Source organism: Trachurus trachurus, assembly GCF_905171665.1.
Source record: "Trachurus trachurus genome assembly, chromosome: 1".
Lineage (NCBI taxonomy): Eukaryota > Metazoa > Chordata > Actinopteri > Carangiformes > Carangidae > Trachurus > Trachurus trachurus.
The window spans coordinates 4,541,771-4,557,864 of record NC_139891.1 but is presented as its reverse complement, the minus strand read 5'-3'; the positions used below and the strand labels follow the sequence as shown (position 1 = coordinate 4,557,864).

Genomic DNA, 16,094 nt, shown 5'->3' with positions numbered 1-16,094 from the left:
AGTTCAGTTCAACTATGATGTGGTTGAGCAAAGCCAGAGAACAATGTCTTGATTGATCCAATGGAGAAAGAAACCATGGCGCTTTTTGAGAGCAATCACATCCTTTTAGTTAACAGTGAGAGAATAAAGCTACAAATGTTGATCACAGAGTACAAAGGTCCTCAGAATCACATCAAGAAGACCTCATTTAGAAAATATTCAGCAGCACAAGCTCCAAGTACAGACTCCAAGTCACAATTGTTATGACAGTGACATTGTAGCTAGCAGTTGATTTTATTTTTCAAGGCAGATTTTTAAAGTCTGCAGTTATACACATTTTTTTTTCTATTTAGTGCTCTTTGGTGGGATCTTGATAGTCAGCGTGTCCTGAAGGACATCCCACTATGACCATAAGCTTTTCCTTTCAAGACCAACATCTGCTCAGGCCATGTGAGAAACTGCTGGTTGAGCATGTGCTCTTTGGAAAGGCTCCATCCAGATAGCCACCATATTCATGTGCTTGGTCATCATCATCATCATCAGTACCACAATATAAAATATAGCTCAATACTCTGGATGGTGAACAAACCACAACATACTTCTTAAGGCAATAATGGTTAAACAACATACAAATAGTTTGGATATAGGACAGTGTTCACAAAAAGTACGTAATATAGGTTCTCTACAATATATTCAACATAGAATTCCAGAAAATAAACATCTACTTTTACACTACAAAAACTTTGACAGAGCTGTAGCTGGTACATCTAGCTGGTACAAAGGTTGCCATAGATACAATGTAGTAAGTGCTCTGGACTGGGCGGGATAAACTTTGGCCGACTTTAGTTGCACTCTGTCTATTAAAGTGTGTGTGGTAGGGTAGCACTTGAGTAATCTCTGTCTAGAAGGGCTTTGTGTCTATATAAAAACAGACTGACCTTAGGAGAATGGATGATGAAATGAACAGATGGATGGATGGGTGGATGGATAAAGAACTGGATGAACAACTGGTTGGACTCATCACAACAAGGCTTACTGACCTCATCTCGGGTTTTTTGTTTTTTAAACAGCTAGGAAAGGCTCATGACAACACCGAAACTACTTCACAGGACCTTCATTTATTGATCCACCAATACAGAATATATAGAATACAAGCGTTTTTTTTTCTCTTCAGACTAGAAATCTCTCAAAAGGCACACGGTACCAGTTCGTTGGCCAAATTAATAAGAAATGGCATTAAAAAAAAAAAGTAAAATATGGCATTCACAAATAGCTGTAAATCACATCCGCGCGCCGACAGAATATATGATGCAGTATCATTCCAGATGCTACTCTTTGATTGAAGAAATGTATGGTTCAGACAGTGCTATTCATTAAAGTCCAGCTCCCCTGCATAGCCATTGCTTTAAAGGCAATGTAGGTGATGCTTGTGAGTTTAGAGTACAACAAAGAACAATGGAGGCTCCACCTCTCCACAGAAATCAGGTCAGTGGTTAAGGCAGGGCAGGAGGGAGTCGATAACATACTGTACATATTGTCGAGTCTAGGCTGGACAGGAGTGGCTCTTGACATCTAACCACTGCACAGACAGTGGAAGGCACAGGGAAGGATTGTAGATGATCAGGTGAAAGCCAGAGGAAAAACAATGGCGGCACAAAGGTAGAACATAGAGAATTGGCAAAAAAAAGGGCTCTCCCACTTTCTCACATGCTTACACACACACACCAGACACACAAACACACCTAACATCAACGTTGTCGTCCGTTTTGGAAACAGAAGTAGGTGACTGAATGGGATGACGTGATGTCAAACTCAAAGTGAAGGTGGGTGTGAAGTGGTGTGTGCTAATTACACGGATGATTAGCTAAGGTGTGTGCAGATGCAAAGTGGTCCTGGGCTGCTTGGCGGGCGGCTCCATAGACTCCTCATCCACCGCACTCAGAGAGCTGGACTGCAGCACCAGCTCTCCGCTCTCGTCTTCACTGTCCTCTTCCTCATCGTCTTCTTCTTCTTCTGATGCAGAAAAGCAGAGACATGACAGTCAGTAAGCATCCCCCCGAGAGCCGACACTAGAGCCAAACATGGAACAGGAGAATCACGCTCACCTTTCTCCAGGTCTGGAGACGTTCGGCTCTTGACAGTGCTGGCAAACTGCAACAGAGAGTGGAGGGTTAACATTTATAACAATGCAGTGTACCATCAGATGCAGGTTGAAATATGTGATTGACCCGATGTGCAGGCACATACTTCTCCCATGACTGCGATGGGCGTCTCTCCTTTAGCCTGGGCCACCCTGTGCTCTATCAGGTAGTACATATACTCGTCATAGAGTAAGCGGATCAGGTGAAAGGAGCCAAAACTGGCAGCACTGCGCAGAGTCAGGTCCCGGATTACCATCGAGCTGATGAAAGATCAGAGGAGATATATCACCTACATCATCAAAAGACAAATATTTTTTAAAGGGATAGGATTTGGGCAAATTCAGCTATTGCCATAATCCCTATCGCCATATTGGTAGGTTCATTACCTTTGATTATTGGTGCATGTTGTTTTGAGATCAGCGGGGCAGAGACGCGAGCTGTTCAGTGAACACAATGGAGGTGAATGGTACAGGTCCCCTGTCCCTCATCAAACTCATCAAATACACAATCCAACAACTCCAAAACACTCTTGTGGAGAAGTTGTGACCTGCACATTCACCACGCTATGAAATAATCATAAAGCAAATACTCTGAACTACTTGCGCTTCTGAAATCACTCCGCCTGCCCTAGCAGCCGTGTCTGGAATGTAATTCCGGCTGCATTTGCCACGAAAACAACTCCATCTGGTAATGTTACATTATTATCTCATAGCGTGGTGAATGTGCAGGTCACAACTTGTCCACCAGAGTGTTTTGGAGTTGTTGGATTGTGTATTTGATGAGTTTTGAGGGACAGGAGACCTGCACTGTTCACCTCCATTGTGTTCACTGAGCAGCTCACGTCTCTGCCCCGCAGATCTCAAAACAACATGCACCAATAATTAAAGGTAATGAACCTACCCCTATGACTATAGGGATAATGGCAATAGGCGAAATTGCCAAAATGTTGAACTATCCCTTTAACCGCATTTCTATAGATAATCTGTTTTGCTTGTTCTCCTCACCTATAGAAGGACCAGTTGAGCAGGAAGACCTTGGCAGCTTTTGGTAGGGCTACAGGGTTCTGCTCGTAGGGCTTCAGGGCCTGGGAGACAACGCTGTCCAGCCAGCTAGCCCACTGCTCCAGGGAGTTCTGCTGCTGCAGAGTCATTTTAAAGTCTTGCTCCAGCCTCTGGACCACAAGGTCCTCACACTGGCACACCCAGGATGCCTGCTCCTGAGAACGGGCACAGGTCGACAGTGTCAGGGCGAGATCGACACAGGAAAGTAACAGATGGGAGGGGGGACGGAGGGATGAAAATTGTGCAAAGAACCGACATCCAGAAGCACTCATAGGTTCTGGATCAAAAAGGTCAGAAATTTCAGAAACCTGCAACATTTCGATCAGGCGGATGAATTAATACCTGCTCTGCTTTGTGAAAGCATGATATACAATACAGACTATATGATGCCTGTTCTGCTTTTTGGTGGCTACAGTGGCTGATGAAGAATCCTTTTTAGATAGAAACATTTCCATTTTATCATGGTTCAGACCTGTACATTAGTGAAATCGACTCTGTTGAGGTCAGAGAGCATCTGGTTGATCTGGGCTGAATTCTGAAGGACAGCGCGGGCGGCCTGGGCCAGGTGGTTTAGACTGGTGTAGCGACGCAAAGTCTGGGAGAAGGAGCTTACACACACCACCTGTGGAAACGGAGCAGGAAAGTACAAATAACAAGAAGTCAGGAAGGAGGCATAATTAGGCCCGGTGCATCTTGGGTTTTCCAGTCTAAATAAGACATTGCTGAATGTTGCAAATCAAGACCAAACATATAGTGAGATCCCATTACTCAGGCCATGTTTAAAGGTGGTCAGGGATATGATACCGAAAGTGTCAGCAGTATGTAACATCAGTGTGTGTGAATGCATGTACTGTATGTATTAGAGAAACACAATTATGTGTTAAGTTGTGTGTCAGAGTGGCTTAGTGTAAAGCACTTCTGAGTCAATAGGATGAAAAATAAATAAATAAATATATATATATATATAGACACCAAGATGTCTTGATATCTAGCATATAAGTGTATCAACATAGAAAATACCTTTATGCGAACCATCTCCTCTGGGATGTTCATCATGGCACCTGTCAACCAATTCTCCAGACTCTTTGCAAAGTTACGGATGGCCTGAGTTAAGGCACCTAATGTAAGGGAGGTGGGGATGTAGAGAGGAAAAAGAGAGAGGGTAGGTTTATATTTCAATTTAAACAGAGGGGAAGTAGTGGAGGAGAACCCCCCTGTCCTTGCCCACGGGTTTCAGAGCAAACAGGAATGCTGTAAATGACTTAGTCTTCATTGTCTCACTGAACAATTTTGTGTACACGGCTCTATGAGGCCGTAATAACTCACTAGGGATGGGTCTCAGTACATCAGGGATGAGGATCTCCACCAGAGTCTGGTACAGCATGTTGTCACACTCTTTCGTCCAGCGCAACACCGGCTCAAACTTACACAGCACCACCAGGCACGATTTGGGCAGACGCTTCTCAGACTCGTTGTGCCTGGAGGAGGGTGAGAGGCGGTTGTTAGAGAAGTACAGATGGAACATTCCCGGTCAGTTATAGCAGCGCTATTGAGTATGTCTTTCATCAGGTTGTTGGGTGTGTTTGTGATACTCACAGGTTGAGTGACTCTGTGTCAGTGCTCTGGCTGAACCTCCAGAAGGATTTCCACAGTGTCTCCACAAGAGTGAACTGAAGGTTGACCATCACGTCCAGAATGGCCTGTGTGGACCACACACAAAAATGTCAAGGTGTTTTATCCTTCTTTAAGGTTATGGCATAGATTTTCAGCTGAATGAATTCTAACAGGGAGCCGTGTGTCCTTAGGTAAGTGAAACACTTATGCCATTCAACAAACTGACCTTCAACGATTGAGTTTCATAGCACTAACTGGGTTTTAATAAGGATGAAAATAGGAAATATCATGATGTGAATCGGAGCCTACCTCACAGTGTTCTCTGTAGAGAGTCTGAAAGGCCTTGAGGTGTTCTAATTGGATCCCGTCGGGCAGGGTTCGATCTTGCAGATCAAGGTCAACAAAGTCTGGCAGCGGCCTAGACGCCTCTACACATGAAGATGGAAGAGTGAGGTCTTAACTTTCACATGGTAAACACAATATTCTTCACCCACCATTCCAGTGTTACAACACTTCATTAAAGGGATAGTTCACCCAAAATTGAAATTTCACTCATTATCTACTCACCCTCATGTCGACTAAGGGCTGGGAGAAGTTTCAGAGTCCTTTGTGCCTTATCATACCAACTGTCTTCGTAACAAAAAGACAAACCAAAAAACATCCAAATACCTCCATGCTGCTCGTATGTAAAGTCCGTCTTGTATTGAAGCCCCGAAATGCGAAATTGTCCCGAAAAAAATTTAATAAGTCTATTTTTCAAGCTTGTTTGTAGCGGAAGCTCCTCTTTCCGGTTCGTCAAATTTGGACGAACCAGGGTCTGTCCTCTTCCCAGTTCGTCCAAATTTGACGAGGAGGAGCTTCAAGAAGCTTCTGCTACAAAACAAGCTTGAAATATAGACTTATTTAATTTTTTTTGGTACAATTTCGCATTTCGGGGCTTCAATACAAGACGGACATTACATACGAGCAGCATGGAGGTATTTGGATGTTTTTTGGTGTGTCTTTTTGTTACGAAGACAATTGGTATCCATTTGCAACCGTTATATGGACATGCAGTGCTATGCCGAGACCCCCTAACTCAGAGAAGCCACGGAGGACTCTGAAACTTCTCCCAGCCCTTAGTCGACATGAGGGTGAGTAGATAATGAGTGAAATTTCAATTTTGGGTGAACTATCCCTTTAAAATAACAGTGCAACAGCCAATAAAACCCAGGTCGTGTCAACATATACAATTAGAATTAAAACTGTTCTGGAAAACAGTGGTTGACATCGTGCAGTGTTGAGTGCAGCTGTTCCTCACCCAGAAACTGCTGATGCTGATGCACAGAGATATCACAGAGTCCTCCTCCCTGTTGCAGACCTGCCCCACCTGATGTCCCGTTGGTGATCCCCGATGTCTTCTGAACTGGCTTCATCCTGTTGGACAGTTGACCCAGCATTCAGGTGAGTCATAAATGTTGCAACAGAAGCGTTTTGTTTATAAATGGCTGTTTTTGCCTTTCAGATGTACGTATATGGATAGGTGTATGGGTGATCATTTGCATGCTTGGCAAACCGAGATACACGGAGAACACAAAGGAATGAAGTTTTAATTTCACAAAAGCACATGTGTGGATAGATACCTATTTTTCTGTGAGAAGGGCTGCTGCCTCATCGCCATGTGCTGTTGTTCATCCATCAGTCTGAGCAGCGGGGAACCAGATTTGATCCTCAGGCCATAATAGTGGTACTTGGAATTTCCTCTGAAAGCACACAGTGGAAAAAAAAAAGTTCTAACAATGACCTCAAACATCTTCTGCAATATCAGGGTTCCCACTCTTTTCTTGAAATCAGTTTCCAGCACTTTTCCAGGACATTTTCAGCTGCTACAGTATGACGGACATCACGCCAACACATCCTCTGTCCCATTCATGCTTTGGAGAAGTCTTTTCAACAGTTGTAGCTTATTTTGTACATTTAACCAGTTTGTTTCTATGTTTATTCCTCTCTTTCATTCTCTCTCCCAGAAGTCTGATTTAATGATGTGCAGTCTATGGCTCCAACTTATCTATGACATAATATCTTACATGCTTAGAAATTAAGACAATTTTATCATAGAACAACGCAAAAACATGTTGTTTTTGTTTTTAAACCACACCTACAACAGTTCTCTGTCACTATCTATCTGTCCTTCATCAGAGAAGACAACAGGTCCAACACTGGAAAGCGTTTCTCGCTAGGATTGGGAAAGAAATCCTTAGTGGGGTCTGAAAAAGTCAAACTGAGCTCTGGCAGCTGGTGTCATGATGTGATAAATAATTTTCCAGGACATTTGACTATTTTTCTCAATTTCCATGTGTTTTCCATGACTGGAAAACTGGTCAACCATTTTCAAGGTTTTCCAGGACGCGTGGGAACCCTGAATATGTGTGTGTGTGTGTCCTTGTGTGCTTGTGTGTGTGTGTACCTGGTCCCTAATCTCCGTGTACGTAGTCCCATGAAGACAGACCTGATGAGTTTGCCGAAAGACGCTGCATTAACCGGCTCTAGTTTCTGCTCCTGGCAGTGTAGCAGGTAGTGGTAGTACAGGGTGCAGCGAGGTAAACTCACCCCCTCCGCCCCCTCGTAGTTATCACACAGCCACTGCACCTAGAGAGGATGGTTGGTCACAATATTTAATATTCTGAACCGTCATGTCGTAGCTTTTTGTTTTGTTTTTTTTCACTTTCATAACTCGTGTACTCACAGTAGCTGGTGGGGCACGAGAGTTGGGGCTTGAATAACTCTGTCCTCCTCCACCTGCTGATGCTCCTCCTCCCCCCCCTAACACATAACCTCCCTGAATGATGTAGCCCGCTCCACCCGCGGCAGCCGCAGCGCTATTGGCTCCTCCTGTTGCTACAGAAACCGGTTGCGAGGTCACAGATCCAGTGATGTCTGACTCAGAGCTGGGCGTAGCCTCGTAGTAGGTGGAGGAGGAGGTGGGAGGGGTCTGGGAGTACAGGGGCGAATCGGAGAAAGGGTAGGTGCTCGATCGGCTAGACGGGAGAGGACACACAAATTGCACACAGAGACGTATAAATGCGCGACAGAAACAGTTGTATGAGCGGCAAAGCTGCGAGATTTGTGATTGGCTCGTGTTTTGTGAGTGATTCGCCACATGCAGCCAAAGCAGTGTGCCCTCTACTCACATGGTGGATGTGGTGAAAGTTGTATCTCCTGCTTCATCTACATACTGCACCTGGCCAGAGTACACATGCTCCACCTGGACACAAGCAGAGAGGAGACTTCAAGTAGCTTTCACTGACTGTTTTAAAGGCAGCGCAAGAGGATGCAAAGATAATATAAGTATTTGTTAACTTGTTATGGACAACTGGTTGCAAACAGTTGTCTATTTTCACATTCAGCAGACCTGGAGCCACAGTTTATTTGGAGTTGTGTTGTGCACCTCTCTTTAAAGAGGAACTATGCTGGATTTGTAGCTTAACTGTGCTACATTGTTACCTTAATTAAACAGCTTTGGAGTAATTGTGATGTTTTAAAATGGCTTTACTTGTTACGAGGGAGAATGGAGGCTCTCTGCCTTCCACGTGCGACGTGCGTGTCACTTATTGCATCTCTTGTAAGATCGGGGCCGCCACTCCCAGCTCTCGTCTCTGCAGCACCGCAACACAAACACGCCCCGTAACCCGTAATCTCTCGTTTTTGACAGATACGACTACACAAATATACACATTGTAACATCATATATATGATATATACATGATCTACCGCTCTTGATTACTTTCTCGCCGGTTTTGTTGTAAACAAATGCTCATGGCCGGAGGAGGGTTAGCAAAACAGCGGAAAAGCGACCAGACCTGCATAGTTCCTCTTTAAATTCGGTGTCTCCGACAACTCTGTTGCTGTTTTTTTTGGGTTTTTTTTGCTGTAAACAGGTGTCTGCTGCAGGTGGAAATAACAAGCAACCAGCTCTAGGAGGTTTTAGTTCAGAGGAGAGACCAAGCAGCAACAATTTCTGAAACCAGTCTGAAACCAGCTCACCATTATAATTGTTAATACATCAAAGGCAGCCAAATAGTTGGATGAATTCTTTAGTAGGCATGACAGTTTAAAGAGCACCGCTACAGGAATAAAGAAGCTGCAGGGCTGTTGTCTGCCAGCGAGGATCAATACCAGAGTTGTTGCGTGACCAACAACAGCATGGCTGACACGGTACAGAGTTCAGGTAGGAGTGTGTTAGAGAGGTGGAGAAACATGCAAAGCCTAGCAAAGGGCTTTCCCTACAACAACCCACACCCACGACCCAAGCTTGTACCTGCTGTTAAAGGTACCACTTGACAAAACTATTAGTAACAAACACATGATGGCATTACCCCTACACTTTAATTTCATGTATTTGTTGTCTATTCTCTTACGTGGTAAGATGAAATGTCTCGTGTATGTCTGTTTACCTCCTGGTTAATATGCACAGACTGTATATTGTTGATGTGGCCTGTCTGAATCCTCTTGGCTGCCTGCGACACCGCCTGCAACACTGACCTCTGCTGGTGGGCAAAGTCACAGCATCAAATAAACTTCAACCCTCTGTTTGTGACCTGCTCCTATAACGGTCAAATGGCAGATACATGCAGTTTGCAAATGTGTGTGTGCATCTTACCTGTGGGGTCGTCTGCACCGGTTGGACCACCTGAGTGGGAACTCCGGGGGCAGGCGGGCTGGAGTCTGACAGACTGTCATTGGAATGGACTGAACCCTCTGTGGATGGCACACGGAGGATAAAGGACAGGACTTTCATCAGATCATCAGATCATCAGATATAGCTCAATGAAACATCAAACTACCACCACAGGTTCAGTACTCACGACATACTGCTTCCAAATCGTAATAACAGCCACTGCAGAACATCCTGCAACTAAGTGTCTTTTTTTTGTTTTTGTTGCTTGACTGAAAAGAGACTGCTACTGAGGAGGGAGACGTGTGTGTCTGTCCAACTCTCCTTTCATCCTTATATGTTGCATGCAGAAGGACAGCCTTGGACAGCTAATCTCCCCAGATGGAGAGAGAAATCCCTCCATCTTGTAAACATGCAGATCAGATGAAAGAGGGAAATGAGAGGAACACGAGGGATGAAGGATAGAGAGAGAAAACATTGGATGGAGGGTAGGCAGAAGAGAGGATACTATTCACTTTTTTTTTATGCCTCTCTGGTAGGAAACAAGTACCTTGCAAGTTACATTTGGGCCGAGTTACAGCAGAGCCAGTCAGTGCAACTATGCATAACCCACAATTCAATTCAAATTCAAAATGAAATTCAGTCTCCCCTCAGATATTTTAAAATTTTGGCTTCTACCTGCTTTGGATAACTTCCATGAAGCAATGACGATTTAATAAAATAATTTTTAGATATTATATAATGTTTCCCTCAGGCTGACTGCTGGCTAAATACCCAACTACGTCTATCTGGTGGCTTTCTTTATACCTCTTATTTCAGGACTGTGAACAAAATGATAATGTGATATTACTTTGCGCATGCATTCTGTTTCATAACTGCCATTACTTTATCCACCTTTATCCAATGCTGAGAAATGCATGTGGCGTGTCTCTATTGTTTTCCACTTTGACCATTTAAATAAATAATATATGCCCACTAATAATAACAGTAATTATTATTGCAACGACAGACTACATTAAAATTAGAAAAGTATAATAAAATAAAATAAAACAGGTGAAACTAACTAAATGGAATCTCAGCTGCAAAACTGGTTTTCATGGTCATTACCAACACAAAGTCTCAGCTGAGTAGAATTATTTTAGTTTAGTTACATAATACTTTCTGTTCAATACTGTGGGCTGTTACAATGTTTTGTATAAAAACACAACACACTATCAATTCACTCTGCTATCAGAAAGATAAACACATATAACAGAAGAGCATACATGCTTCAGTGTGCTCTCTCACGAAAAAGATTTACTCATTTAGCGACATGACTATACTGAGTCAAACCAGGACCAATCTACTGCACTCCATATTTTAGACATGGGGGGATATTTTAATCAACACAGTTATTCATCTAACTTAGTAGTCCTCCTCCATGAGGACAAGACAGGCCTCGGGCCTATGACTCCCTCACTCTGGGTGAGAGTGCATAGTGTTACTTGATACGGGCAGGGAAAAAGATCTACGAATAGACAGCCCTGAAATAAACATGCAGATATATTCTAGTGTTAGGGTCGATTCTCTCAAATTTCTACTAGTTAACACCATATTTCAAAACACAAGTTTTACTTATATCATCTTTTACTTCAGGATGTTTTAAAAAAAAAAAAATGCAGTGCTCTGGATTCATTTTAACCAATATCTAGAAAGGATCCAAAGCCTTGTAATCACACAGTACATTAGCTACCATAGATACAGCCTCATATAGTTTTCTGTAAAGCAATTTCCAACATAAAGCTGAGCTGATGTAATATAATAATAAAACATCAATACATCTGAGTAGCTGAGTTAAAGGCAAGTCAGGTTCCATCCATCAGACATCCACGCTCCCACATTTGGGACTATGCAGCCTAGCAACCAAGTCCATCAGCTTATTTTGTCCTCATAATGAATGCACCACCCAACCAACAAATCAAAATCAGTGTTTCCCCAATACTCTTTCCTGGTTTATTCTATCAGGGTTATTTAATCGGGAATCGGGATCTATTTTTAAGACAACATCCTGCTGATTAGAGCAGACAACCTATAACTTAAGCAACAGTTCAATAGCCAAACATCATCACTATAAATCATTACTATTCAGATTGTTACACAACATAAATTCAGTCAAATGTTACGTAAAATGTCTGTGGTTATAACTGGAACATGTATCAGTGCCAGCATGAGCTAGAAGTATTGATGATGAGCCCAAAAACATACACACATTTCTTTTCTTTCTTTCTTTTTTTTTTTTTTTTTTTTTTAGAAATCCTGATGATTATTGAAGTTAATTAAGAAGTTGATGAACTAGTCAAATTTAGGCTTAGGATATGGAGATTTTTTTTGATTACCGGTTAGTTAAATGAAAAGGATGAATTGTTTGAGCTTTAAAATGTAATGGAAATTGAAAAAGATCAGGGTGATGTCATCAAATTGCCTATTTTGCCCAAGTAACAGTGACAAACACTAAAGATAAAGAAAAGGATCACAGCTTACCTAGAAACTGCAAATAAGTTTACTCTTCATTAGGGACTTAAACCATCACTCAAATATTAAAATTATTTAAGATTACCATAACTGTAGCATAACTATTTGTTACCACTTCCAACTACTTTTTAAAAAAAATTTTTACAGCTAGTCAAATAAAATTCAACAGATCATAGTGGACCCGACCTTGTAAACTATTGACAAGAATTTCTCATTGTTATAAAGATTTATGAAAAAATGTTTATATGCAACTCTCCTCTGCACTTATTTCTAACAAGAATGCAACACTCTGCCCTGGACAATCTGTAATTTAGCTGTTTACACCTATAAAACAGACCTGTGGGACAAATTGAGGCTTGCTCAGACTGAGCCTGCAAGGCAATACCGTGCCTTCTTCCTGCTCATTTGTAATATCTGTATTTGCAAAGTATATTATCATGTTGGTATGTGTCTGTGTCTCTCACCTGTAACAGTTACAATGATGTACTGAGGCGAGCTGCTCTGACCATTACTCTTTTGGACCGTTGAGTGCTGGATTTCAGGGCTTACATAGTGCTGTGTGGGAGTGGTCAGAACCACTGCCTTCTGGCTCTGGGCCTGGGTGGGCGGGGCTTGAGAACAAAGTGCATCCTGTACTGTTTTTGAGGCAGCGGTTGATTGGTTAGCTGTTGCAGTTGTTCCAGAGGTTGGTGGGATCTCTGACAGGAAGTGTGCTGTCTTTGCGGATGAGGGTGTGGTGGCTGCAGGTGTTGCTATGGTTACTGTGTTGGCCTGCTGAGGCTGAAGGTCCTCTGAGTATCCAGAAGTTGCCATAGCAACCAATGCTTTTGAGGCACTAGTTCTGTGGATAAAAAAAGAGAAAGCAAGCATTAGTGAAAAGCTACAGATGAACCTAGAAACATAATTTGTTGGCATTTTATTTAATCTCTTTCTAGGTTTTGACCAGATATAACATACGGTGTGTGGGCTAACACGTGTCTTCGATTGTGTGTGTGTGTGTGTGTGTGTGTGTGTGTGTGTGTGTGTGTAACCTAAACCAGAGGAGGAAGTAAGGCTTTTGTCTGAGACTAAGCAGTAGTCTAGAGTCTTTCCTGTGTGGTCCAGTATGAAACACAGTACATATTTAACAACCATTCGCTAACATTAGATAAGGAGGTTAATTCAGAGTTGCCGACGTATTTCAAGTAAAAAATAATATGACGAACTAAAAATGATTGTTAAAAAAAATGAAACCACTGACACACCCAGATATTACTATAATATAAATCATTAGGTTCGCTGTCACTCAGGACTTTGGGCCATCCCACTGGGAAACAAGCCACTCCTGCGTAAACCAACACGGCAAACAAGACAATCAGATGATCATCCGGCACACTGTGTTCACGGGAGTGACTTGTCGAATCCAATGTCATACCAAAAACTTTTCCAAAGTCGTAAAAACATTATGAAACATTCTGCTTATAAACCCCCGTGTCTGTAACTGATCAACTGTTTAGCTGCGCTGGCACTTCCATGTGCTTTTCAGTGTCTAATGTGTCTGGATTGATTGCTTGAAAAGTGAGTTGAGAAAGCGAGAGTGATAGCTTCCCCCAGCTAACAGCTCACGTTGACTTATGACGTTAAAGCGAGTTAGCTCGTTGCTAGCTTTTCCTGTCGAACAGCCACTAAATATATGACCACGCCAACAATCACGCCTCACTCTTATCTCAGCTGTAATGATACACTGCAAGCAATACTGTAAACATTGTGGCATATTGGCTGAAAAAAGTACGACTGGCTTTACAACACACCCGCCATCTTGTGCTCTTATCAAAGGTCTGACATCGCCATAACAACGGTCTGCGTTTGGAAAGAAGCTAGCAACCACTTTCATCACCGACACGCTCGACCAATTCCACGTTAACGCTGACGACTGTACAAACAAGCACACGCATAAATTATACAGAAAATGAAACGATAATTCTGAAATATTCTACTTCTTCACCTCTAGTTTATCCCCGTATAGTCCTTTTTGGTCGTTAAAGTTTTTTCCCCTTAGATTTAGGTTGTTGTTGTTGACTCCCGTTGCTTGGTTCTTGTCGCCAGGACTACCGTGACTATGGCGCCTTGCCTTCACCGGGGCAACTGTTGCTACCCTCTCGTCATCGCCCCGCCCTACATTAAATGCGGATTGGCTGACTCGGGAGGTGGTCGCAGCGTCACTAAAATAACTGATCGTTGATTGGTAGACGGTCCCTGTCAGTCACTTTCGCCAGAGCCGAACGTCAAATTACCACTTCTGATGTGACTTTTTTGATTACACAGAATGTCAAGCAGATATGAGGAAAATATTTCGGTGGACACTGATTAATTTTAAACAAAGTCGCATTTATCTTATCCTCTCTATTATGCCCTATACGCTTATTTATGTAGTAAATACCATCCAACATTCACAAATCCACAAATAACGTCAGTGCAGTATCAGCTGTCTATCTGGTGTATTCATCAATGTGTGTCTATGTGACTTGTAGTGAACACTTTCATAGCACCCTAGCAATCCTTGGAGTGAATGGATAATGATCTCCATCCAATGCCATGAGAGCAGATAGCAAGACGGAGAGAGTGTTGGTGAATCATAGCACAATATCCACCTGATGTAAGGGACAAAAAGGCCACCAAAAGGTCACAGGTGATTAGATAGCCAAGACCTCTGCTTACATCACTTCTGGCATCATTCGCTACTTAATCACAACTTTTCATTTTCTCCTTCCTCCATTGTTGCCCCTAAAGGTCTCTGGTTTTATCTCAGGTCATGACGAAAGTGGAGGTTAGCTGAGGTCCTTCTCTGAGATGCTGAGGCCTATATAAGCTACTCAGAAGAAGGACAGACACCTCAAGCAGTTTCTAACCTTTGAAATACATTCAGTATCTTTTAGTTATCACCATGTGGAAGGCAGCACTCCTGACCGTGGGCTTGTTCGTGGTACTTGTAGACAGGGTGCGCTCCAATGATGGCCATCCCTCTTTCTACGGGGTGAAACTGTGTGGAAGAGAGTTCATACGAGCTGTCATCTTCACCTGTGGTGGTTCTCGCTGGAGGAGAAGCATAGACGATTCAGGTAAGACTGTGTGTGAGACTTTGTTTCAGGATTTTCAAGAGCCAAAATGTGACATTAATTAAGGATTCATCCCCTCTCTTTTTGTCAGCTCTTATTGGAGAAGAGGCGTTTGACCCATGGGTCAAAAATCCCATCCCTCAGCGTACCAGTGACCAAGATACCACAGACTCCAAGGCATGGAAAGATCAAACTTTGGATGTGACATCTCTGGCTGCTGGATTCAGCCGCTTAACTCGCTCCCCCATCTCAGAGGAGGTGCTGGAGGCTCTACGGAGCGCGGATAGAAAAGGACGGGATGTTGTGGTTGGACTGTCCAACGCCTGCTGCAAGTGGGGCTGTAGCAAAAGTGAAATCAGTTCTCTGTGCTGAACCCAGTTTATAGTCTACATCTTGTGCTGTCACAACTGCAGAGCTCTCCTCTTTTTCCTTTTCCTAACTTTTCTTATTTCACCCAACCGACTGTCCAAGTGTTGATGATTGATACAGGAAATGTGAATGTGCACATAAAAGTTGTTTACTGTGATTAACACAGATTAATATGTTTAATAAACTTGTGTATGTAAATAAAGTCTTTGTTGCTCTTTCAAAAGATGTACCAAATTAATATTCAATGCTTGCACTTCCACTTTTACACGACTTTAGAAGAAGAATTTGTCATGGATTTCGAAATGAAGGAAGTGGCAGTGACTAACTATACACAGTGTCCTGCTGTTCTCTGAATGACATCTGGTTTCTGAAAATATACAGAGGCGTGCATGACCACCATATATGAGCACACTTACGAAGAAATATTTAGGTGTTTATTTCAAAGTGTTTTTTGTATTTTGGTCCACATACCCAGAGTTGAATACTACCAGCTGGCCTTCCTCTGCAGTATTAGTATAATGTCGACAAATATGCACTAGACAGTTAAAATTGTATTAGTGTTGATATGCTGCTTGATGGTTCTGCTGGTCATGTTATTGTATCCACGCCCTGCATCACTTCATAATATAGATTCAACTTTACAGTATTTTGATGCTGCAGGAATTTAAAG

At 42.6% G+C, this 16,094-nt stretch overlaps 2 protein-coding genes across 6 annotated transcripts; one reads left to right on the top strand and one right to left on the bottom strand.

Moving 5' to 3' along the window:
• Positions 1–115: 115 nt before the first annotated feature.
• rfx1b (regulatory factor X, 1b (influences HLA class II expression)) lies at positions 116–14,100 on the bottom strand. 5 transcript variants are annotated; one of them, XM_083982915.1, is made up of 18 exons: positions 13,945–14,100; positions 12,425–12,801; positions 9,435–9,532; positions 9,229–9,321; positions 7,966–8,039; positions 7,521–7,812; positions 7,242–7,423; positions 6,418–6,537; positions 6,096–6,211; positions 5,105–5,223; positions 4,778–4,881; positions 4,508–4,659; positions 4,202–4,299; positions 3,654–3,803; positions 3,125–3,336; positions 2,227–2,380; positions 2,085–2,130; positions 116–1,989 (listed from the first exon to the last, which is right to left on the bottom strand). In XM_083982915.1, the coding sequence occupies exons 2-18, from the start codon at positions 12,771–12,773 to the stop codon at positions 1,844–1,846; spliced, it is 2,505 nt and encodes an 834-aa protein (XP_083839041.1). In that variant the 5' UTR covers positions 12,774–12,801; positions 13,945–14,100; the 3' UTR covers positions 116–1,843. The 5 variants fall into 5 exon arrangements, with proteins under 5 accessions (XP_083839041.1, XP_083839039.1, XP_083839040.1 ...); XM_083982913.1 differs by having other exon boundaries at positions 118–1,992; XM_083982914.1 differs by having other exon boundaries at positions 118–1,992; positions 9,229–9,318.
• A 783-nt stretch (positions 14,101–14,883) lies between these two features.
• Positions 14,884–15,427, top strand: rln3b (relaxin 3b; the record flags this gene model as incomplete). Its single annotated transcript, XM_083977470.1, has 2 exons — positions 14,884–15,058; positions 15,147–15,427. 2 exons carry the CDS (start codon positions 14,884–14,886, stop codon positions 15,425–15,427), a joined length of 456 nt encoding a protein of 151 aa, XP_083833596.1.
• Between the last annotated feature and the right edge of the window lie 667 nt (positions 15,428–16,094).

Excerpts from the sequence above, each read along its gene's own strand:
- rfx1b (XM_083982913.1), bottom strand. The coding sequence starts at position 12,773 with ATGGCAACTTCTGGATACTCAGAGGACCTTCAGCCTCAGCAGGCCAAC. Across the intron at positions 3,337-3,653 it reads TCGATTTCACTAATGTACAG|GAGCAGGCATCCTGGGTGTG; the intron begins GTCTGAACCATG and ends GCCCGTTCTCAG. Across the intron at positions 2,131-2,226 it reads CCATCGCAGTCATGGGAGAA|TTTGCCAGCACTGTCAAGAG; the intron begins GTATGTGCCTGC and ends TCTCTGTTGCAG.